This window comes from Anolis sagrei, chromosome 5 (genome assembly GCF_037176765.1).
Source record: "Anolis sagrei isolate rAnoSag1 chromosome 5, rAnoSag1.mat, whole genome shotgun sequence".
Lineage (NCBI taxonomy): Eukaryota > Metazoa > Chordata > Lepidosauria > Squamata > Dactyloidae > Anolis > Anolis sagrei.
The window spans coordinates 30,914,412-30,938,810 of NC_090025.1; the positions used below are offsets into that span (position 1 = coordinate 30,914,412).

A 24,399-nucleotide genomic window follows, 5' to 3' on the forward strand; every position below is an offset into this window, starting at 1 on the left:
AGGTACAAAATTGCTTTCCTTTTAAGTAGTATACCATTTTCTTTTTTCTAAATATGTCCCTTTGTCATCCTTAAAGTTTTTCTCTGTTCAACTGAAGTTTGCATGTAAAATGATAGTGTTGTGGTTTTATAAAAAGATGGTAAGAGTGACATCAGTAAAGTCAGAACTTTAATTCAGCTGAAGCATGGTATTTCCTAATTTTGAAAGGGGTAGGCAGCAGCTGATTATCAGGTCATACGTGACTGCTCAAAGCCTTTACTGTAGCCCTCCACCCCTTCCAGTTAGAAGAAGAGACTGGTGATGTCATAATCATGATGGCCGAAGTGGGATGTCCTCAGTCTCTCATGTTGCCGGGTGACCCTTTAGATCTATTATTTTAAAGTTCAGCAATAACCCTTGTTTGTTTGTTCAGTTCTCAATCTGTTGCTGATGCAACAGATTGTCATTGAAATCTGAGTGATAGAAAAAATGAAAATGTCATTGAAATCTGAATGATAGAACAAATCACCATTGATTCATTTTTCTAGTCCATAGAAGATTAATATTGGTTTCCATTTGTGTAAAAAAAAAAACATTGAACTGAGCTCAGGTGGTTGTAGTTAGACGTACTCAGAAATAAGCTCATTTAACATTGTCCTGTTACAACAGGTATAGAAAATTTCTTGTATCACATGAGCTTATGTTGACTATAACTGGGTAAAAAGATGTAAATCAGGTCCTATGCTCTGCATGTGATAGGTTCCACGTTCTTTTCTGGTTTCTCTAAATTGCATTGGGGAAACCCCTAGGTGGGTTGTTTACAGCCAAGAAGATAGGGCTAAATTTGGACCAGTAGCCTCTCCAGTTTAACACAGTTTCCTATGTTCTTTGCTTAACAAGAATAATTAATATTTGTGCTGTGGGAATAATAGAGATAGTAGAGGGCCTCCCGTTCCAATCCCCTGCCATGCCAGGAATTCATAATCAAAGCAGTCCTGACAAATGGCCATCCAGCCTCTGTATAAAAACAGCATTTGTATAAAAAGCTGTGTCTTAGTCTCTGGAGCAGTAGAAAACAAACTTGCTTCATCTGAATATTACACACATTAAAATATTTTAACATGGTTATCATGTCCTCTCTTAAACTTCTCTTCTCCATGTCTTCTTAAAGGAGATTAGTAATCTTACAGCCTTGTCCTAATATTTACACAAAGGTCAGTGTTATTGAGTAACTCCCTGTTGGACTTGACAGAGTTGCTTCAGAATAAATTATGCATAAGATCAGATAAGATCATTATGCAAATTGGCAGTGGTCTTAGTTGTTCTTCATTAGCTGAAGTGGACAGGAATATAAGTCATAGTTGGTTACCCTTTTTACAGAACAGAGGCTCAACAAATGTGGAATGATATATATAAGTATATAACAAGACAAGATGCTCCTCCGCATCCCAAATTAACAGTCTTATTATTTTAAACTAGCTGTACCCGCCATGCGTTGCTGTGGTCAACCATCCCTCTCTTTCTCTCTCCTTCTTTCCCTCCTTCCTTTGCTCCCTCTTTCCTTTCTTCTTTCCCTTTTCTTCATTCCTTCTCTCCTTCCTTCCTTCCTTGCTTCCTTCTCTACTTCTTTCCTTCCTTCCACGTATTTCTTTTCCTATCTCTTTCTCTCCTTTCTTCCTTCTCTATCTCTTTCCTTCCTTCCTTCGCTTTTTGCTTCGACCTTTCCATCTCTCTTTCCTTCCCTCCCTCTTTCTCTCCTTCTTTCCCTCCTTCCTTCACTCCCTCTTTTCTTTCTTCCTTTTTTCTTTCTTTCTCTCCTTCCTTCCCCCTTTTTCTTTTCCTTCCTTTTTCTCTCCTTCCTCCCTTCTCTGCCTCTTTCCTTCCTTCTTTTGCTCTTTGCTTCCATGCTTCCCTCTTTCCTTCTTTCGTGCCGTTTCCCCTTCCTTCCTTCCTTCCTTCCTTTCTTTCTTTCTTTCCTTCTTTCTTTCTTTCTTTCTTTCTTTCTTTCTTTCTTTCTCCTCTTCCTTCCCCCACCTCCCTTCCCTTTTTTCTGTATGTCATGTAGCTGTTTTGGGTTTTTAAGTCCTTTCTGCTGTTTTTTTTTGGGGGGGGAGCGGGGGGGGGGGTTGTGAGTGATGATCACTCGTTGGTCTGTTAGGGGTATAGTGTCCAAATTTCGTATCAATTTGTCCAGTGGTTTTTGAGTTATGTTAATCCCACAAACGAACATTACATTTTTATTCATATAGATGTGTGTATGTGTGTAATTATTTGTGTGTGTGTGTGTGTGTGTGTGTATGTATGAATGTGTGTGTGTGTGTATATATATATATATTGGGTATATAAAGTGTGTGTGTGTGTGTGTGTATATGTATGTATATATATATATATATATATATATATATATATATATTACTTTAAATATTTATGTACTGCTGGTGATTTTACAATCACTCTGTGCCAAATAAGTTGCAAAAATATATTTTATTTCTGTTACCAGCCTTTCTTATATTCAAGACAGTTGTATTGAAATGCACTGTCCACTGTTTGTCTAATGGTAGTTAGTACCATCATTGAACAATATGGAACCTTATACTTCAATTATTTATAGGGATTTGCAGTTCTTATTTGTACATATCTTACAAGGTTTCATAACAATTTCATACACAATGAAAACACAGGAATCAAGTATTTGGGATAGTTGTGGATTGGGGAAAGCCAAAAATAAAAGTCAGTAAAAGCAAAACTAAAAGACATCACTGTAGAGCAGTGGTTCTCAACCTGTGGGTCCCCAGATGTTTTGGCCTTCAACTCCCAGAAATCCTAACAGCTGGTAAACTGGCTAGGATTTCTGGGAGTTGTAGGCCAAAACACCTGGGGACCCACAGGTTGAGAACTACTGCTGTAGAGGTTGGATGGATTACACCAAGGGAGAGTGCCAGTATGGATAACTTATTTTTGTAGTTAGTAAATAGAAATGCCATATATATGCTGCAACACAAATAACAGGGCCTCTCCTGAACAGTATGATCATTTGAAAGGTTGGTATGTGGAAGTTGATCTTGAATCAATCTAGTCTCAAGTTGTATAGAGCTTTTGTACATTAATAACAATGTCTTAAACCTAAACAGAGTGCATATCCTTTACCATAGGTGTAATAGTGATATGATAAGTTTAACAATATGGCTTTTAAAGAGGCTTCCACGCAATCATTGCTAATCTTTCTTCCTTGTTTTCGTTTTTCTTTCTTTCAGGACCAGCACAAAATCAGATGCAGTTCTCTTCTGGATATGGCTCATACCCTCAAAACTACTCACAAGTGCCCAATAAAGCTGCCCCTTCACAGCTGGATAACCATTATTATTCTACCCATTACTCAGTACCAGCACAAAATGTTAATGCACCTGCTGTGACTCCCAAGATGCTGAATGCACAGGGATCAGAATACCTGTACAATAGGGCACCTCACTTTGCAGAATCATCTGGACCTATCCAAGGAATGATTTCTTCTGCATCTCAATTACATACCAGCATTTCCCAGTCATATTCCTCATTTGGTAATCCCTACAGTAATTCAGTTTTGCACTCTGACAGATCTTCAGTTCCATCTCAGGGATTTGTTCCTCCATCCAGTCACTATCCCATGCCTGCCGCGCCTCTCACTGCTTATCCTAATGTTTCATGTCCTTCTGAGCCCATCAGTAGTCCCTATGGGCAAGTGCCTACTTCCCACAGCGTACCAGCTCTTGGATATCCAAAAGAGACAAGCACTTATTCTAGTCAAAACAGAGTCCCACCTACAGGACAGCGAACAGCTCATCTAGGTTACAACTCGACATCATGGTCAACTCCAGAATTCCAGTCGGCTCAACAGAATCGTACTGCATCCTTTACAGGATCATTGTCTGAAGCAAGCAACCCAGTGAACAGAGGTATTTCATAGAGAGCAAAGTAGACCTAATAGTGAATACAATTGTTTTCTCATGTGTCTTTTGGGAGTGGGTGTACTTCTTATATTTAAATGGTTTTGCGAATTTTGGAAACTGAACCTTTTGTTCAGCTTGCTCTCTGTCTGTAAGCACTTTCTCTCCTGACTTCACTTATTTTTCCTGGTCTTGAAATAATGGTCACTTCTCCTGTTATGACGGACTGAGCTATAAGCCAGGTGTCTTTATTATGTGTGATAGGAGCATGTTCTGGTTTGTGCAGTTGTAGAATGCTGTTGAGAACAAAATTGCAGTAATGTTTTCAAGATTGTTTGCCACCATGTCATTCAGTTGCAGATTTAGGAGAATGTAAATGGATATCCTCCAGGCTATAATAAAAAATGTGATTGCCTAGAAAAGAGAAGAGCAGTTTATAAATTTAGCAGTCTGGACTAGTGGATCTGGATTAAAATGCATATAAGTTGTATATCATATAACTGAAGAATCTTGAGTACAGCTTCATATGTGTAATAGAAGATGCAAGGATGACAAAATGGAATTTGATAAGTTACATTTTTATTTGTTTAGTTGGTGATGGTAATAACAATAATAATTATTACAACAACAACTTCATTATCTGCCTCTCCTTGTGGCTCAAGGCGAGATACAACATCATTAAAACAACACTATTAAAATACGTACAAGATACATAGTTCAAGTACAAGTTAAAATCTACTAGTGAAATGCAGATTAAAATTCACAACTTAAAATTGACCGGGTAGTCCTGCTGGAAGAGATGGGTCTTCAATTGTTTCTTAAATTCCGACAACTGATCTAGCTGGCAAACCTCTTCTGGCAGGTCATTTCACAGTCTTGGGGCAGCTGATGAAAAGGTCCTCTGAGTGATGCTTGCCAGTCGAGTTCTTCCTGGATGGAGTAGACTCCCCCCAGAAGCCCTAAGTGTAAGAGGTAGATTGTTCAGGAGAAGGAGATTCTGTCAGTAACCTGGACCCAAACCATATAGAGCTTTAAAGATTAAAACCAATACTTTGTACTTTGCCCAGAAACTAATTAGCAACCAGTGGAGTGACTTTAGTATAGGTGCAGTATTCTCACTCCTGGATGTGACCAATCTGGCTGCTGCATTTTGAACTACTTGGAGTTTCTGAACTTGGTACAGAGGCAGCCCAATGTAAAGCGCATTGCAGAAGTCCAACCTTGAGGTTACCAGCACATGATCAGTGCAGCAGTTTTCCTTCTGCTACAGGTGTTAAAAGCTATTATTATTATTATTATTGTTTATTTTTATGTTTATCTATACCCCACTTTTTCTCTCCACAAAGGAAACTCAAAAGCGTCTTATATTAAAAAAATAGCATTGCAAAGCTGTGAAGATTTTGTTATTACCTATTAATACAGCCACTAAGAGTTTTCTTGTATTTCAACTTTAAATAGAATTGGCACAGGCTATACGTCTTATATTTCATAGCTGTTTGCTGTGGTGTTTGCACTAGCAATGTGAAATGGGGACAGAGCAAAGAGCAGCAGCCACATGCAGCCAGAACTGCATTACAAGTGACCACATCTGTTATTGATCCCATCTAACAGGAGTGGCATAGGATATATATCTAATCACTGAACAGCCTGCCCAATGTGTGTATATGTGTATGTGTTTTTGTATCATCTGAAGATTGTACTTTGTGCATTTCTCTGTGTAGATTTCAGCTTAGGAACTCTTTTGACACAATAAATTTCGTACTTTTTAAGGTATTGCAAGATACAGTATTATTATGTCAACAGGCTAATATGTCTAGCCTATTAAAACTATTAATCAGTGTAACTGTTGCCTTGTCTTGCCTGTTCGGTTTTTCAGGCTCACCACATCCTGCAACGCAGGATATTCAGCCTCTAAAGCCTGCCCAGGGAATTTCTTCAACTGCAAGCTCTTCGGTTATAACACCTGCTGTGGAGAAAACCACAAAACCCACCACCTCATCTTCTCTAACACAACTGCCAGATGCCTTGCTTCATAAAGGTATAGAAAATGGGTAAACTTTTCTATGGATTTTGAAATCCCTCTATGTTTGAATATCATGATTTTATTTATTTATTTATTTATTTACCTTATTTATACCCCGCCTTTCTCTATCCCGGAGGGGCACTCAAGGCAGCTAGACATGGCACCTAGACAGCGCCTTAAGACATACAAAATACATCTAAAATGGTTTAGGTTAAAATTATAACATAATAAACATAATTAAAATACACACAAGGTTTTTGATTTGTATGACAAAATCAAAACCAAACTTTGCCACTCCTAGCTTTGTGATAAGAGTAGGTCTGGTGCAGGTGCTGAGATTGTGAAGTTTATAACAAATTTTGCTAAATCTGTGGCTGATGTTTTCTTTAAAGACAGACATGAAAAATAGAATTTCTGTGCATGACAATCCACCTCTCTTCCTAAAGATACACATGGTGAGATGCCTAATAATGTGATTGCGCAGTCTGAGAACACGGATTATATTTCTGAAGGAGAGAACAGTAACTTACATAATAGATTTTTTAACACCCCCCCCCCCCCCCAAAAAAAAATAAAATAAAACCGCCCTTATTTGGTTAGGTTCCTGGAAACATACTTCTACATACCAACCCCCCAAGCGACTAGGCTCTCAAGAGAGGCCCTGCCATTTGTGAGTTTAGATAATCTGGGTAGGAAAAGACATCATTTCCATCTGATCGACATCTGATACTGCCCCCCCCCCCCTTAATGAAGCATTATTGTAGCAAACTAGAAACCCACAATCTTTCTATTGGCTTTTCTGACAAAACTCAATTTCTAGCTCCAGTTCTAACTGCACAAATATATGAACAGAATACAAGCAGTCGTGTGTGTAAAATAGATTGCAGATGCACCACAGTGTTTGTAGTGGCTTGACTTTGGATGGAGAGATTGTTAACGTGCAAAAGAGTTCATATGTGGAACTCCTTTCCTGGAAAAGGCTGAGACTTAGCTGACACCACATCAGTCAAGAGCTGATTTGTTCCTCATGCCTGACTTGATGAAGATTTTAACATAAATAGTTCAGATATAAGTAAAACCTTATATGACTATAGTACATGATCTTTGCTATCTTTGAAGTAAATTAAAATACTAGAATGAATTGGAAAACATCAGATTCATAAGGAAATATTTTGGAGAATGGTGCCTGCAGTTGAACAAATGTCTTAAAATTTAAGTTACCATCATGGGTAATACTTTTCAAAATGTAATTCCAAATGTTAACCACTATGCAGTTAAAATTAAATATATCTCACTCTTCCACTTTTTGGGGAGAGGGGTACACCTCCATCTCACTTGGGGTCAGGAAGAATTATTTCGGAGTGATTTAATTATACTGTCAATCTTTTAATTTATTCTTATTTTCAGATTTACATTTGACTCCTCGTTGGGTTGGATAATAACCTTCACTCTGCCTGATCAGCTTGATTTGCTTGGTTATTTATGTTCTTAATGTCGGTTACTTTGTCTGTTATTAAGTTTAGAGTTAGGTTGGTTTGATATTGTTTAATATGGTTTGTTCTGATGTAATTTGTTTTAATGGTTTTTCCCCTTTTGGCATTGAATGTTTGCCATACATGTTGGAAACCGTCCTGTGTCACCTCAAGGAGAGAGGGCAGACTACAAATAAAGTATTATTATATTATTATTATTATTGGTTGCATGTTTAATAAGCAAATTTCATTTATTTACGTTGGAGTAAACACACTTGAAATGTACATAGCAATGGGTTTTTAGCCCTAAGTGCAATACATAATACTGTTTTTCTATGTATATTGACTAATGGGCTGCAGAAAAATGAAATTGCCTTGCCTGCTTCTTGGCAGGGGGTTGGACTGGATGGCCGATAAGGTCTCTTCCAACTCTTTTATTCTATGATTCTATGAGTCTATAAATATATTTGTCAAGTCTTTTCTAAATTTTATCTGATGTTTAAAAGATTTCTTAGAGAAAGTTAGGAAGCATGTCTGTATAATGATGTTTTTCCTCCCTTAATGCCTTGTGTATATTTTTGGACAAATGCATTTGCTTACTGGTTTGAATGAATCCTCCATACATGGAAGAAGGTTCATTGAACAGACGAGCTACTTCATTCATTGAAGTATACAGACAGTTGTTTTGAGTATCTTATCCAGAAACGTTCAGAATCAGAATTTCATTGGCAATTTTAGTCTTGGCACAAAGGATGTTTTATAACACATGTGCTACTTTATATAAGTACCACTCCAATAGAAAAAAGCTTTGGTTGCATGAAATACTTTTGCTATGATTGGAAAAGAGTATGTGAGTTTCATTTTCTACAGCTGATATGACTCAAGTTCTTCTGTATTACAGATATATTGGATTTTAGTTTATGTCTTACACTGTGTTTGTATTCAAGAAACACAACCTTGTGCTAGCACTTTGAAGATTAATAATTTAATAGATAATTAAAATATATTACATGCGAATGCAGAACTATAAAAGCCTGAAGAGGCATTTTTTAAAAAGTATCCCTGAATTTTAACACTCTTTTCAAATTCAGGCTCAGGTGTGCATATCTCTCATTCCAAAATGTCCATTTTGTGCTGTAATTACCTGGCTAGTTGTTTCTTTTATCATTTATTCTATATGTTATATATTTCAATACTTACATCTTGCCAGAGCAGCTTATTCGTACTTCAGGGTTACAGTCTAAAATTGGCACTTAAGCAAACAGTGCACAAATATCTATAGTAACATAGAAACAAGAATGTATGTATGTGTATTTTATAAGACTCTCAAGAAAATAATATAAATCAGGATAATATGTTCTCTAATGGAGTAAATTGTCTAGACTTTATAGCATTTATAGCATTTAACAGTAATGTTATCAGCACATTATAAGTAAATGTAGGTTATCTTATCAACATAGAGCAATGAATAGTAGACTAGAGATAATAAAGTCCATCCTTTCCTAGAGTCAGATTTCAGTGCAGGAATTCAACAGTCTCTGTCTTTATCCTCAAAAGAATTCTTCTTTTAGCAACACAGTCTTTAAGGAGTACTTCTTATGCAGCAGAGTCTTCCTTAGGTAACACAATTTCTACAAGGTCTCCCGGTATGTTCTCCTTGTTTCGAAAAATTATCTTCTTCAGGATGTAGTCTGTTATCACATTATACTTAATGCACTAAATAAAGGAGTAAAAATAACATACACAATAGATACATGAAACTCCCCAGTTCACATTTCTAGTGAAACATTCATTTCATTTCATTTCATTTCTGATAAAATCCGTGCAGCTAAGGTTAGTTTAGTGCTATTCACAAAGAAATTATTCTAAATCAGGTATGGGCAAACTTCAGCCCTCCAGGTAGAGCCCCCGATGGCGCAGTGGGTTAAACCCCTGTACCGGCAGGACTGAAGACCGACAGTTTCGAATCCGAGGAGAGGCGGATGAGCTCCCTCTATCAGCTCCAGCTCCTTATGTGGGGACATGAGAGAAGCCTCCTACAAGGATGATAAAAACATCAAAATCATCCGGGCGTTCTCTGGGCAACGTCCTTGCAGACGGCTAATTCTCTCACACCAGAAGCGACTTGCGGTTTCTCAAGTCACTCCTGAAACAACAACAACAACAAAAAGCCCTCCGGGTGTTTTGGACTTCAACTCCCACAATTCCTAACAACCTACTGGCTGCAAGATAAGACACAAAAAAGTATAGACTTACTACAAAAGAGACAAAACTTCAATTCCTGAGTATACTAAAGCTATATTAGAAGAATTGGGGAGGGCAAACTCTTGTAGTACAGGATTTATGGACATTTTCTTTCCACACATTCTTCGTATTCTTGCTTGGAGATCCACATCTGTTAGGACTTATGGGAGTTGAAGTCCAAAACACCTTGAGGGCTGAAGTTTGCCCATGCCTGCTCTACATTGTACTCACTTTGCTCCCTAAAAGAATTTTTTTGTAACTGATTGGTCAATACCTTCCCTCTAACTTTGCTCTCTAAAAGAATTTTTGCAACTGGTCAAGGGACTGTATCTATCTAGTATTTCTTGGTCAAGAGAGGTCACCTGAAGGAAGAGTGACAGCATAGTCCCTTTTGTATCAGTGCAAGAGGAAGAAAATTAAATGCTGTTGTTATTTTCTCTCCTCACTGTTCTGTACCATGTTTCAGTGTTATTTACTAGTCTGCTGTGCCCTCTTTTTGTAGCCATTTTTAATGCCTTGTTGTAAGTGGAGGTTCTGAACCAGTAGCTGGCTTCTTACTGCCACCTACAGTCTATTCAAGTCAGTTCAGTTAAGAGAAAGGGCCCTTGTGTAATTGCAGTTGATAGCTGGAGGGAAGGGATCTTAAATTTTACTTCGGTTGATGTTCGATGAAGAAGGTGTGTGCTGCTTTTATCTCTCTGTGGATAAGGCAGGGGTATGAATACTGGCAACTTATTGCACAATATTAAAAAGTAGTCAGTTAACCATGCTCCCAGACGGAAATTGATATTTTTCTTTAGTTAGGGTGGGCAACTATGGAAGGCTAGGGAACCACATTGGAGACCTTGGGGAGCACACATCTTCTTCTGCACACAAAAACCCAAGAGTTCCCCTCCCCCAAGATGTTCCAAATAGCATTTTCATAGTGTTTGGAGGTATTTCTGGGTCATTTTTAACAGCACAAACTGAATGGGAAAAATAATGTTTTTTTAGCATTGGGAATAGGAGGGCTGAGGGGTTCCAAATATGTTGGAAGAGCCCTTTACATCTGGTTCCCAAAATGTATCCTCAGGGCACTTGCCACAAAAGTGGCCCTGGGAGCTAGCTTTTGATTGTCCTGCTGTGGGTTAACAGCACATCCCAGGTAGTATCATTCCGTATTCTTGGATGCAAACTAATGTCACCAAGTAACATTCCCATCCTTTTCAAAGAATACCTCATATCCCTTGTCCATAATAATAAGAATAATAACTTTATTTTTATATCCCGCCTCCATCTCCCCGAAGGGACTCGGAGCAGCTTACATGGGGCCGAGCCCAACAACAAAGTTAAAACATAGCATATTTAAAAAGCATAACAGTAAAAACAACATAAAACAACATTATAACAATATATAAAACAAGGATCATAAACAACAACCAATAGTATAATTCAAGTCTTGTGGTTGGGTGGGCTGGTGTACAACAATTGGAGTTATATGCCATGCATTTCTTGTGTTCTGTAATATTTCTTGCTTTTTCTCTTTGTAAATCTTACTACATGGAAAAAAACTTGTTTCAGGCTTCAGAACTTGTTTCAAACTGAATGGACTTCAGTAACTGTGAAACAGGGATATTTGCTTCAGGACAAAGAGTAGTAAAATACTTGCTCTGGGCATGTGTGCCAAATCTGATGGCAGATGTGGAGAAGAATGCCAACTGCTCTGCAATTGATATCAGTATGGGTTACATAGTTCTTCCATACAAAGACAATATTTACAAATTGGTGTGAAGATTGAGATCTGCATAACTCAAAAATGACCTTTGTTGGATAAGTTGTATTCTTGTTCTACTAAATTTCTTTGTCCACTACTAATGCTTAATTAACCAAGCCACAGCATTAAAAATTTGCTTACTAAACTATGTAAACAGAACCTTTCTAGCCTTGACTCTTCATATGAGTATTTTCTCTGGAACACCTGGTTTTGGTGTTTTGGTTAATGCACTGATTTGTGCTTTCGGTTTCTTGCCTTTCTTGTGTGTCTGATTCTTGTGTTTGTGCTTTCCACTTCACAGGCATGCAGTTTGGTGGATATGTTAATAATCAATCTAGCTCTCCAGCAACCCCCTTGTCATCAAGTTCAGATGATGAGGAAGAGGATGAGGAGGATGAGGAAGCAGGTCTGCTTTAGCTTTGCACCAATATTTCTTGCTGTTCATACTCTATTTTGATAGCATTATTCAATTCCTTGAACAAAAATACATATTGCATGTACTGGTATATGTCCAAGAACATACAAATGATTTTGGAAGTATCCAGGTTACTTATCGCTTGCATTAATAGTTATAAACCTCATTCTTCATTCCAATGTAGCAAAAATACTTTCCTGTTATTGCCCACTTTCTCTATTGTAGTGTTACCAAAGTGGTGTCAAGTGCTGTATGTTAATGGGCTTTGACTGTTTTTTTAGACGGATGAAAATGTTTCGAGTCATTTAGCTTACACAATTGGTCTGACTTTTTACAATCTATTTAAAGCAGATTAAAAGCTTGATACTATTTATGGTCTCCCAAGGATTATTTGGAGGTATTCAGTGTTTTAAGAACAGAAGGTATAGGTAATCACAAGCTATTCGTGAGTCAAAATTACTAGGAAAACACCGTTCTTCATTTTTGGTCACCTTATTTATTAAAATAATTTAATCCTAAAATTGTTTTTCAGACATTTATCTCTTTCTGCTCCTTTCTCTACTGCTGTTGGTTTTTTTTTTTTTTTTTTTTTTGCAGAAAGGCTAAGTAAATTACAGAAAGTGTGCCTGTAGTTCATGGAGGGGGCAGCTCTGTGAAGCAAAAGAAATGAGCTGTCTTGTGTCAAAATTTAAACTCTTTGCTTGCAAGAACTCATTCTTAATCCTTCACTCTGCCTGATCAGCTTGATTACCTGCACGTTTACGAAATCTAAAATATTTGATAGTATTTTAAGACCCATTGATTTAATCAGATCTGTTGTGATTTAATCTACATCCCACCCAAAACACTTTAAGAATTTCTCTAGTATATTATAATATACTACAGAGGTTTTTTGGATCCACATTTAATTTTGGCAATTTTATGAAGCAGATCTGTGAATCAGAGATAATGATCAGAATGCTGATAATTAATATATTGAGATATCATTTTAACTTATATAGATGGTGTTTGTCTATTTACTGAAGCCTTCTCAGAAAACAGCAGGAAGTATCATTGTTTTTATGAATCCCTTGATCTTAAAAGCCAAGCTTATTGATGAATTTTCAATCTTTTACTGGAAATGTAGTGCAAAAGAAGAGTAAAGATTAGATGCTGGTTTAGTCATACTTTGAGTTAACCACAGAAATAATGTTGCTGACTAAAATCTCATTGATATGAGGGGTTTGCTCAACATGGCCTTAATCTGTGTACAGTCATTAGGTAACACCAGCTTTTTCTAACTAGGGCATCTGGTTGCATTTCTGATTGTAATAGGCAAGCTAGACTGCAATATTTTAAATTTTATGGGTCTTCTAAAACTTTTAAAATTTGTTCTGAGAGAGAAGCCTCTCAGTTTTGTGGTCTAAATTTTTAAAATATTTCTTTCAGTGAAGGTTTTTTCCCCCCTATGCCTATATTTTGAAAACGACAGAGGAAACTTCATAATATAGTCTCCATATTTGTTATGTGATGTGATCCGATCTCAGAACCACTTTGTAGCTACTATAGAAACCCCTATAACCAGAGACTGTGTGATATTACAACTCCAGTTTGAGAAAGCGAAGAAGAGATTAATCAGGAGAGAATTGTAACAACTTGGTCTACAGATATGTCTCCAGCCAGTAGCAGAACTACACTGTCCCCAGACCTGAGAGCAAAGGACAATTCATTTATGGTTTTTGAGAGCCTCTAATCAGAGCACCCCTCAGCCCAACTGAAGCGTAGTCACTACTATTGTCTTTTTTCTTCTTAGCTGGTTTGAAGATGGCACAACACAATAGCATTCAAATTGTTCTTTTAAAATAATAATAGTACCTTCTATAAGATCTATATTGTCATAATCTCTTAAGAACTAAAATCTACTGATTGTAGTTTGAGTTGGCTGCATCAGGAGAGTGTGTGAGCATCATAAAGATCATAAAAGCAAATAGTACAGTCTTGGACATCTCTGTGCAAAGACTTACCAGTACATTATATCCAGACTTTAGAGGGTGCTGGCTCCTTGCTCATCTTTGCAAAGAACTTGAATAGGAACTCAGAGACAGAGTGCAAGAAAGCAGATTCAATTATCAATTCAAGAGTAAACTAGACATGTCGAAATCTTCTTGGCTCATTTTTTAAATTAAAATTTGCCTCGTATTGCTGACATTTTAATTCATTTTTAGAAGGGGAAATGTGCTTGCTTAAATTGGTAGCTCTTGTGTACAGATACTGAAACTAAATGTTTGTCTTCTGTTAACATAGAAGATTTAGACTGAATCTTTAGACTGAAATTTCCTGTAAGTTTTTCACAGACAATGATAAACATCTGTTATCGTGCAAATGTTCTCCATTGAATAAATATGTGTATTTGTGCATGTTCCTTTTAGCTCTTGACTGCTCTTCCACTACTAGCAGTGCATCTTCTGTTCTCAACAATTATGATAGTCTTGAAGGAGGTGGCTGCGCAGGTGAATTGTGTTCTGTTTCATTTTTTAAATTAATGTTAAAGAAATAAACCTGGTGAAATGACTGAACATGAAAAATCTGTGCATCACGGATGTACAGAAGGAATAGGTACTGGAAGTGAAAATCCATCTATATGTGGTTTGCTAAGAGTTCCGATTCAGATAGCATACACTGTACTGTGTCAGTTTAGAGGTGGGCTGCTTCGGGGTCATTGAACACACTTCTCCAGGCCCCATTACTGATACGGTTGCTGAGTTTGTCATAGATGCAGGGGAATCTACACATAAAGGAAACATTTGGGGATCCATGTTTCTTATTTTAAAGGAGAATCCCAAAAGCATCAGGAAAACACAGTTCTCCTTAAAAACAAGTTGAGCCTCCACACTTGCTTTACCTTCTGCCACTACTACAAAGGTAAAGGTTTTACCCTGACATTAAGTTCAGTTGTGTCCGACTTGGGGGGGTTGATGCTCATCTCAATTTCTAAGCCAAAGAGCCACCGTTATCCGTAGACACCTCCAAGATCATGTGGCCAGCATGACTGCATGGAACGCTGTTACCCTCCCGCCGGAGTAGTACCTATTGATCTACTCACATTTGCATGTTTTTGAACTGCTAAGTTGGCAGAAGCTGGGGCTAACAGTGGGAGCTCAACCTGCTCCCTGGATTTGAACCTGCGATCTTTTGGTCAGCAAGTTCAGCAGCTCAGCACTTTAACCCACTGCGCCACCTGAGGCTCCAAACTATTATAACATATTCAAAACAGAGTTGGTGGGGATCTTTACAGACAATTTAGAGGGAAGAAGTTGTCCACCTTCAGTTAAATGTCTGACTCGTTTCTTGTATTCGAATTGTACATTCTATCAAATTTTCTAACAAATATAGCAATCATAGTTCCTCTGTAATAAGCTCATACGTTTTCTCTTTTCCGAAGTATATGCACAAAAATTTAGCCATCATTCTTTGAAACACAATAAATAGTAATGGTACACTGTTTAAAAAAGTAAATACTTTTCTAAAAGTACACTTGGCATTTGAATGTATAGCACAGAGTTTTCACTTCACTTTATTTCTTAATTAGTCGCTCTCCACCAAGGTGCTCCGAGCGACTTACAATCTAAAATAGAATTTTGCACAATATAAAAACATTCAACATAAAAACATTCAACAGTGACTATTTGGAAAATTAGATCTGATTACTTAAATGCACAACCAAACAGTTTTGTCTATGTAGCTTTTGAAAACTGTCCTAGTTAAACTTAAACATATATAATTTTTTAAAAAAACCCAAAAAAACCTGTCCTAGTTGTTTTTAAGGCGGCACTCAAATGTGTACTTAATGTATAAGATTACCGTCTTAACGGTAATCTTATCGTCTTAACATATAATGATTCTAGATGTCAGTACTTGCATTATTTCTTTACTAATGATTCTAGATACGAGACCTTATCTAGAATCATTATCTAGGATTACTTCATCCTTGAATGTTAAATGCTAGTAGTGGAAAGTGTATAGTTAAAGCCGAGTTCACTGCTTTTGGTAATTAGTAATAACATGATGTATTCTCGCATTCAGCTGCTTGCATTTTGATACTGGGATTTTTAAAGAGTAAGGCAATGTTATAAAATCAGTGTTGGTATGTTTTTGTTTTTGTTTAGAGGAAGATTGTACAACAAATAGCCCAGCTCCTATTCCTTCATCATCCCAGATATCTAAAACCTCAAAGCCATTTGGCTCTGGATACCCCACTCTTCAGCCTGGCTACCAAAATGTAACACCAGCCATACCACCTCCTGCTGTGCAGACTGGTGGCTCTGGATATAATTCTGGATTTCCTCAGTATCCACAGGTTAGTGATAAGAAAATCTAATTTCCTGTCTATAGTATATTGTTAGAAACATAGCTGGATTTAGGAAGCATTCGCAGCTAATGATGTACAAATCATATTTGGAATTCTAGTTGTTTGAATTTAAAGTTGAGATGTACTTTGCAGAAAAGGATCATTAAATTAAACATGTCTGTTTTACCTCTGTAGTGCTGTGTAGTGCCTCCCCGGGCTGGTGGGGTATTTACAGGAATCTTTTCTGGATCATTTTATCTCTAATGAAAGTACACTAAGACCTATAGTGATTTTATAAAATGTGGTTATGAAATGATTGTAGGAGAAGAGGAACCTCAGTCACCACTGCTAAGGACATACTTTGTTGTTTACCACACTTAGAATGTGCCAGTTACATCTGCAAACTGGGTTTCCTATCATCTGACTTAGCAGGGACCATCTTCTGTTTTCATAATCCCCTGACTGATTTGCAGTGTTTTGCAGTATACCTGGTTGGGTGGTCAGTTGATTTATAGCCCACTCTGCAATGAAAGTGTCCCATAAATAACAGAGTTCTATGTATGTCTACTCAGAAATGAGTTCATTTATTTTCCACATTATTATGCCAAACTTCAACCCAAAGGAATCACACCACAGTTTACTTACCATAAATAAAAACAAGACCGATCCCACCCTCAGATTTACAATTTTGTATAGATAAAACACAGGAGGAAACAGCTGGGAAAGTAAAGAGAAGGGGATAAATAATTCAAGCAGCATTTCTCAAACAGTAGTAATCAAATGATCAGCTGAAAGCAGTTCAGGGATAGGATGAACTCTCCTTTCTTCAGGCCTCCTCAGGAGTGATTCTACTTTTGCTGTAGCTCAATAGAAGCTTCATGGGTTTAATGAGTCTTAGATCCTGCTAAACTGGATTGGAGCCTTCATCTTCAATGCAAAAGTTTGCAAAACGTCAGTGTAAGGATTGTTTTCTCCCCATGCATAAGAATATAATGGTGAGATTTGTATCTCCTCTCTTTACAAGAAGATAATCTTTTATGTTTTGAACCTGTGTTGGTATCTTAATGATCATGTGTAAATTAAACATCTATGTTGCATCCTTAATACATAAAATATATAAATATTGTATATCACCAAATAAGTATGAATACAGCAATTTCTTCAAATTCACATTTACTGAAGTATCTAATTTGTACAGTGCAGTTGCAGCATGGGGTTCAGTCTAAAGAATTATTAACACAACCCAGCATCTACAGTCAAGTTTTCCTGCTTGGCCTTTAGTGCAGTCTCTGAAAAGCTTTACTTTAGAATCAAGAGCCTATCAAGAATAATTCAGGATGTGATGTGTGGGTGAAGGGGAGGAATTGGAGAGGGGTTTGTTCATATGTTTTCTGCTCATTTAAGAGTACATTTGGATCAAATGCATTTTAATATACTGGCAATTTTTTCATTTGTTTAAAAAATGTTTTGCAGCAATATCCTACAATGAATCAACTATCTGCTAGTCTGGGAGGACTAGGTATACAGCAGCCTGAGAGCTTAAGACCAGTCAACCTTACTCAGGATAGAAATACCTTGTCTGTTGTCCCAACCCCAGCTCCTGTGCCTAATTTGAACTCAGACCTGAAGAGATTGAACTGCAGCCCAGAGTAGGTATAAAAAAATCTAGTCTTAGGCATGCTTATAGTCTTTTCTTGGTTTTATCAGTCTTTTCTTGGATTTGTGAGTATTTGTATGTCCCTGATTTTTTTATTCATAATTGTTTTAATGTTTACTTCTCAAAAACATGTGGTGTATGTGCCTGGCTTCTTAGAAATGCAGTAAAGTAATTTGGAATAAATAGTTAAATATTTGTTTAGCTGTTGGAGCTAAGCACTGGGCTGTCATGTTTAGTTGTTTCCTTGTCTTCATAGGAGGTGTGAATCATGGTTTGCTGAAACATTATCAGCAAATGATGCTTTGCATATATTGTCCAAATTAAAATGTATAAACCTACATGGGCCTTCTGGATATGTCTGGGTTTGGGCAGATGATCACATCTCATATTATTAAATGATACCAATGTACGCGTTTGCACTTCAGTATGTTTGTGTTCACGTCATTACCATTTTATGGTTGCTGGAAAATGCAGTTCCAGAGCATTTACCTGCAGACCCAACAGGTCCACTATATTTCAAGGGTTTTTCGTAGCCAGCTTTGCTAAATCCAAGGCATAAATTGTCAGTTGAAATGTTTTGGTAAACAATGTCAAAGAGAAACATGTCATGTGGGAAAGAGAGGAAAATACAAGAATTTGAACTTTGCCAAATTATGTCTTGACATTGCTTGTAAAACTTAACTCTATGGAATTCCCCCACTTTTTTTTTTGCTTTGCATTATATCAGGATAGAATTATAAGGAATTGTGACTTGTAGATGTTATGAAGTCGCATATATTTGTAAGCACAAATGCCAAGCTAGATGAGATTGTAAAGCTAACTCACTAACCTTTATCAAAACATTCCTGTTTCAGAAAAGCTGGAACGTACTCCCCAAATTAGATAATCTTAAAAGGAGCTTTTTGTAGTCTGTAATGTTACGTGTGCCTCACTATAATGTTACGTGTGCTTCATATTGCATATTTACTAGACTATAGATGGATGGCTATAGTTCAGGTTTGGGTAATAAATATCTTAGCCCTTTTCTTATAATGTTTTTGTTATTCTTTGCAACATGCTAGAAAACTGCAGCAACTGAAGCTCTCCAATAAGAACTGTTGCTTGTACCTCTGGTAGCAATTCAATCCACTATACCAGAGTTTCACAAACTGCTCCTCCAGATGATTTGGACTTCAGGTCCCACAATTCCTATCAATTGGTAAGCTGGCTGGAATTTCTGGGAGCTGAAGTCCAAAACACCTGGAGGAGGACAGTTTAAAACACACTGCACTGGAGCATTTAAGGATGAAAATTGATCATTAGGTGTCACAAGTTTTATTCTAAACATGAAAACAAGTTTGAGTGGGCTGGAATCCTTTCTTTAAGGGGTTGACAAAGAAAGGAATTGTTGGATTGCTTGACTCACAGGAAAACTAACTGAGTGAGAAATTAAACTGTTGAGCATTACTTTTTACTATCTGTATATTTCACGTCATATAAAAGTGATTATTTTTAAAAAAGCATTGTGAATACTGCATGATCTTTGAAGCTAATATTTATCATTTTTCTTTCAGCTCATTTCGATGCACTTTGACAAATATTCCACAGACTCAGTCTTTGCTAAATAAAGCAAAACTCCCTTTGGGGTTGCTTCTTCATCCCTTCAGAGATTTAACGGTAAAAGGAATTATTTTATTCCCACATTTTTGTTTTGCTGGTGAATTTATGAAATAAAGCTGTATCTACTCTATTTTTTTCAGCAATAGCCTTTACACCCTTATCTCTGAACTGTTCTGGCTTTCTTGATCTCAGTTACCTTAATGTAAAATAGAGAAGGAAAGAATGTTCAAAAATTACTCCTGCTCTCTCCTACCTCTGAGTCATGTTTTTCCTGCCTCCCCAACATTGTCATATAGTAGCAGACAAAAGGGCAGAGGAGCACCTGAGTACACTGGATTTCCACTATTTAACAGTCAGTACACAGCAATATCTAACTCCCAAGACCTATGAAGGGCACCTGGGAGGTCCTGAAAGATGCTTACATTGTGCATTGACTATCAGAAGATCACACAGTCCAACCAAAAAAAAATCTTCTTTGTCTCTTGTTTTTAGGCCTGTTACCATGATTATTTGGGTTGATGATTCAGAAAACTGCATTGTTTGGACTGCATCAGCTCTGGTTTCTTAGATATGCTTATCATGATTTTCTGTAGGCAAGCAGATGTTCTGTATCTTGAAAACTAGAGCTGTTGGGAGAAAACTGGTACCATTTTTGGAATTAGCAGGTTAAAATACCTAGAAACAAATCTAATTTTTGCGGCACCAAAATATGTGTTGACCAGATAATCAGCAATTATCCTCTGTGCTCAGCCACTTCCTCCCCCCCCCCCCCCCCTCAATTATACAGTGCATGGATGTGTCACCCACAAGAGCAACCAAGCTAGCATCTCCAGTGAATCTTTCTGGGTGTGAAGGGCATAGCCAGTGGCAATGCACCATTCCATTAGCTTCTGCAATGGCCATACATACCCGGGGGGAGACTGCTGAGGAGGCAAGGACTATTTCCCTTCACACAAACATCTGCAAACTGCACAGTATTCAAAGACGTGCCTTCAGCAGGGAGAAATTTTATCAAATCATTCAGTCTCCTTTGTGGGAAAGGCAATTTAAAGAATTACCTCCCTGATATATTAAAACAATCTAAATAAATGCCTTGGAGTGTGATAGAAGCTCCTTTTTGATGTTTTTAAACAGAGGCTAAACGGCCATCTGTTGAAGATGTTTTGGTTGCGCTTTTCCTGTATGGCAGGGGGTTGGACTGGGTGGTCCACGTGGTCCAATGATTCTATTAAATATAATTGTCTATTTTCTTCTATTGTTTTCTGAAAATTATAAGGAGGGTTTGTATTTGTTATTGGCAATGTCAAGTGCTTTGAATTAGGATATTGTGAGAAGCTATTAATATTTCCTTCAGATTCATATGCTACAATTTTGTTTACTCTTTAGCATTTACCTGTGATTACATCGAACACCATTGTGAGATGTAGATCGTGTAGAACATACATCAATCCTTTTGTGTCTTTTATTGACCAGAGGAGATGGAAGTGTAACCTGTGCTACAGAGTTAATGATGGTAAGTAGGAAAGACACAGTGTAAAGTGGTGATTTTTTGAAATCTCATAAGCCTTGCTTTTGTTTCTGGTACTCAAGGGGAGAGGAAGTGCCATATCTCATTGATATATTTGTCCTCCCCTCTCAATACAGTTCTATGCTATCATTTTACCAGCTATGAGACCTGTATATTTTGACAATGACTGATATGTTTATTTAGTCCCAGAAGAATTCATGTACAATCCTCTGACACGGTCCTATGGAGAGCCCCACAAGCGGCCAGAGGTCCAAAACTCTACAGTGGAGTTTATTGCTTCTTCAGACTACATGGCAAGTATATGCTTTAGAACATTTGGCTAAAATAAATTGGTAATTCGAGATAACAGTTCTGATTTGGTGATTGAGGGAATTCAGTTTCGAATTCTTTCTGCTTCTCACCTTTCAGCCCCTTATTTAAGCAAAGGAAAAATGCAGGGCCAAGAAGTAACTATCTTTAACCAGCCAAACAGCTTATAACAACAAATAGAAAATGTGTCTAAGAATTTTTAATGGATTTTATTTTACAGCTTCGACCTCCGCAGCCGGCAGTATACCTGTTTGTGTTTGATGTGTCCCACAATGCAGTAGAAGCTGGCTACTTGTCAATTGTGTGCCAGTCTTTGCTGAAAAATCTAGACAAGTAAGAAACTTTTGTTTTGCTTGGGCAGATTCATAACGTAGGTACAGCACCTATTCAAATAATTATTTTATTGATATGACTGAGAGTCTACTGTATTTGCATGATATTTACATAGCAGGTTTTCTGGCCAACAGATAAGAACTACTCTGTTGTTTTTTGTTAATAAAAAACTGTTAGTATGAAGTATGACAATTTCTTTTAAACCTTTTCATTACAAATATTGGGGGAAATATACATTATTATTCTGTCCTGTTTCTCTAAGCTTCTGCTAAGATAAAACAGACTTTTTAGGATCCAAAAATTCTTTTAAATATTAGATACCCTTGCTAAAAAAAAATGCTAATATGTGCTTTTCTCTCTCTTCGATGTTAAGGTTGCCTGGAGATTCAAGAACAAGAATAGGTTTCATAACATTTGACAGCACTGTTCAATTTTACAACTTGCAAGAAGGATTATCACAGCCTCAGATGTTAATTGTCTCAGAAATTGATGGTAAGATGGTTGTTTTAGAAATGGGTGAAATGAGACAGAGGAAAGGAAACTATGATTTTAAAAGGTGTCTGTCTTTAATATGCTGTAGTGAAAAATATATAAACAGCCTAATAACTAAACAACTTAGTAATTGTCCTGTGCGTTCTGGTACAGTCTTTTACAGTTACACAAAGTTAATTACATGTAATTGACTACTGTGGTCTGTGCAGAGTTGATACCTGATAGGTATATCACTCAATGAGTTTTCAGTATATTAAGATAGTATGAAGAGATGCAACTAGTATGAAGAGCTGCAACTAGAGCAAAAATTGAGAAATATTTTTCATGTATTAAAAAAAACTCTTCACATCAGTCTTTGTTTATTATTTTATTGCTTTTTTAAAAATACATTGTAGAAACCTAGAAATTCATTAGTAAAATGTCTTAAAATCAAATATTTTTTCATAGATGTCTTCCTGCCTACACCTGATAGTTTACTTGTTAATCTGCATGAAAGTAAAGAGGTAAGATGAATAAAAAATACCGCAACAATATCCAAAATATTTATTCTTCTTCCTTGCTGCTGTGTTCCAATTAATGTTATGTAGGACAGTGGTGTTAAATCTAAAGTGACACCAGACCTGAAGCATTTTGTTTCCATTGTTTATTTATCTTGTATGGAAAAGTGTGGTTCAGAGGAAGTTGAGCAAGCAAGATAAGTCCTTTGCTGTCTTCAGAGCTGGGCTTGAAGTACATATTTCCCTGCAAAGCCAATTGAGAGGCGACCTAAACTGACTCAGAGAAAATATTTGTAAGATAAATCAAAAGGACTTGGAATGGTTTGATGTGGTGTTGATACTGATAATTATTAAAATTGCATAGTTGTAACCCTCTTGGAAAAGAACAATAGTAACTACAAGACAGAAAGAAAGAAAACAGCAATTAGATAAAGCTGTTTTTCCTCCCGTGATGTGAGGTGATCTGAAATAAAGAAAAGTGCTGTGTATGTGTCAGGGTTATGCCAAACCAGCACATGATTGGGAATCTCCTAGATTACATATTCTGGCATTACACCTTTGATGCCCTGTTTAGATCATATCCTTTGTGCACTGACACCCACTTATACGGTGTTTCAAAAAGATGGACCTAATTTGAAATTGCTGTATTTCTGTAATCATGAATTTCCAATGAATCAAATCCTTACCTCTTGAAAGGGTGGAGCATAGCCTTTCAATTGATTTCTGCTATATGCCTCTCCCAGTGCACAAACAGCTCCTAGCTGTAATGCCACAACAACAGCTATGACACAGCCGAGAAGGCCCTGTCTCTCATCCCCACCAGGCCCATTTATGCTGTTGATGGGAGCGAGAGCAGGGCCTCCCCGGATGATCTTAGATTACAAGGTGGGACGTAGGGGTGGATGCGTTCGGACAAGTAAGGTGGGCCAGAACCGTATAGAGCTTTATAGGTCAAAACCAGCACTTTGAATTGGGCTCGGAGATGGACTGGCAGCCAGTGGAGCTGGCATAGCAGCTGACTATTGTCTCAGAATCTGGAGATACAGTTGATCCTATACTTCAGGACTCAGGGACCTAGTTGAAGTATGAGTGGCAATATGTGTATTAACTATGCAAACTGTTTCTCTCTAATGTAATTTAATCTGTTTTTCAGCTGATTAAAGACTTGCTCAATGCTTTACCTAATATGTTCACCAATACAAGAGAAACACACAGTGCATTAGGTCCAGCCCTTCAAGCAGCCTATAAACTGATGTCTCCAACGGGTGGGCGTGTATCTGTGTTTCAAACACAGTTACCTTCTCTTGGCACAGGGCGTTTGCAATCCAGAGAAGATCCTAATCAGAGATCAAGCACAAAGGTACATTGTGGCGGTTGTCAAGCTAATTAGATAGATAGAGCTGCAAACTAATGAGACAGATCTGCAAATGTGCAAGGACATATATTGATCGAAACATTCAGCGTATCAGAAATCTTAATTGTATTCAGTCAAGGATAGTCCTGACCCATAAGTGTGGAAATATGCTGCAAATTGTTTTAACTGAATTTGGAAAAAACCAATTGGTTTAAAGAGGTATGTTGCCATTTTAATTGCATAATTTTAACAAATTGTAAAATTCATAATTATTTGTGTGCAGGTAGTCATAATCCAGGGTCTGAATGATACTATGTAACTCCTGTAAATGACTAAAAAGAGTTGAATCATTTTTTTGTCAAGCTTGGCCTTCATTGACATGCTAGAAATCTCATAATTGGAAATGCTTTAATGCCCAATTTGGTATTTAAATTCCACTTATTTATTTTTGTCGGTTGACCAGAAACAAAACCAGATGAAACACAATCTTAGAT

At 37.2% G+C, this 24,399-nt stretch overlaps 1 protein-coding gene across 4 annotated transcripts in view; it reads left to right on the plus strand.

The window, feature by feature from the left end:
- The window catches only part of SEC24B (SEC24 homolog B, COPII coat complex component), a 54,342-nt gene that overhangs the window by 11,377 nt on the left and 18,566 nt on the right, over positions 1–24,399 (plus strand). For 2 of the 4 annotated variants that reach the window (XM_060779113.2, XM_060779110.2), the window contains exons 2-14: positions 3,234–3,911; positions 5,779–5,940; positions 11,696–11,800; positions 14,218–14,298; positions 15,955–16,145; positions 17,610–17,785; positions 19,347–19,449; positions 20,779–20,905; positions 21,104–21,213; positions 21,450–21,562; positions 21,936–22,054; positions 22,502–22,557; positions 23,705–23,911. In XM_060779113.2, coding sequence (XP_060635096.2) covers positions 3,234–3,911; positions 5,779–5,940; positions 11,696–11,800; positions 14,218–14,298; positions 15,955–16,145; positions 17,610–17,785; positions 19,347–19,449; positions 20,779–20,905; positions 21,104–21,213; positions 21,450–21,562; positions 21,936–22,054; positions 22,502–22,557; positions 23,705–23,911 — 2,228 coding nt within the window. The remainder of the gene's footprint in view (positions 1–3,233; positions 3,912–5,778; positions 5,941–11,695; positions 11,801–14,217; positions 14,299–15,954; positions 16,146–17,609; positions 17,786–19,346; positions 19,450–20,778; positions 20,906–21,103; positions 21,214–21,449; positions 21,563–21,935; positions 22,055–22,501; positions 22,558–23,704; positions 23,912–24,399) is intronic. The other 2 variants (XM_060779111.2, XM_060779112.2) reach the window with 2 other exon arrangements.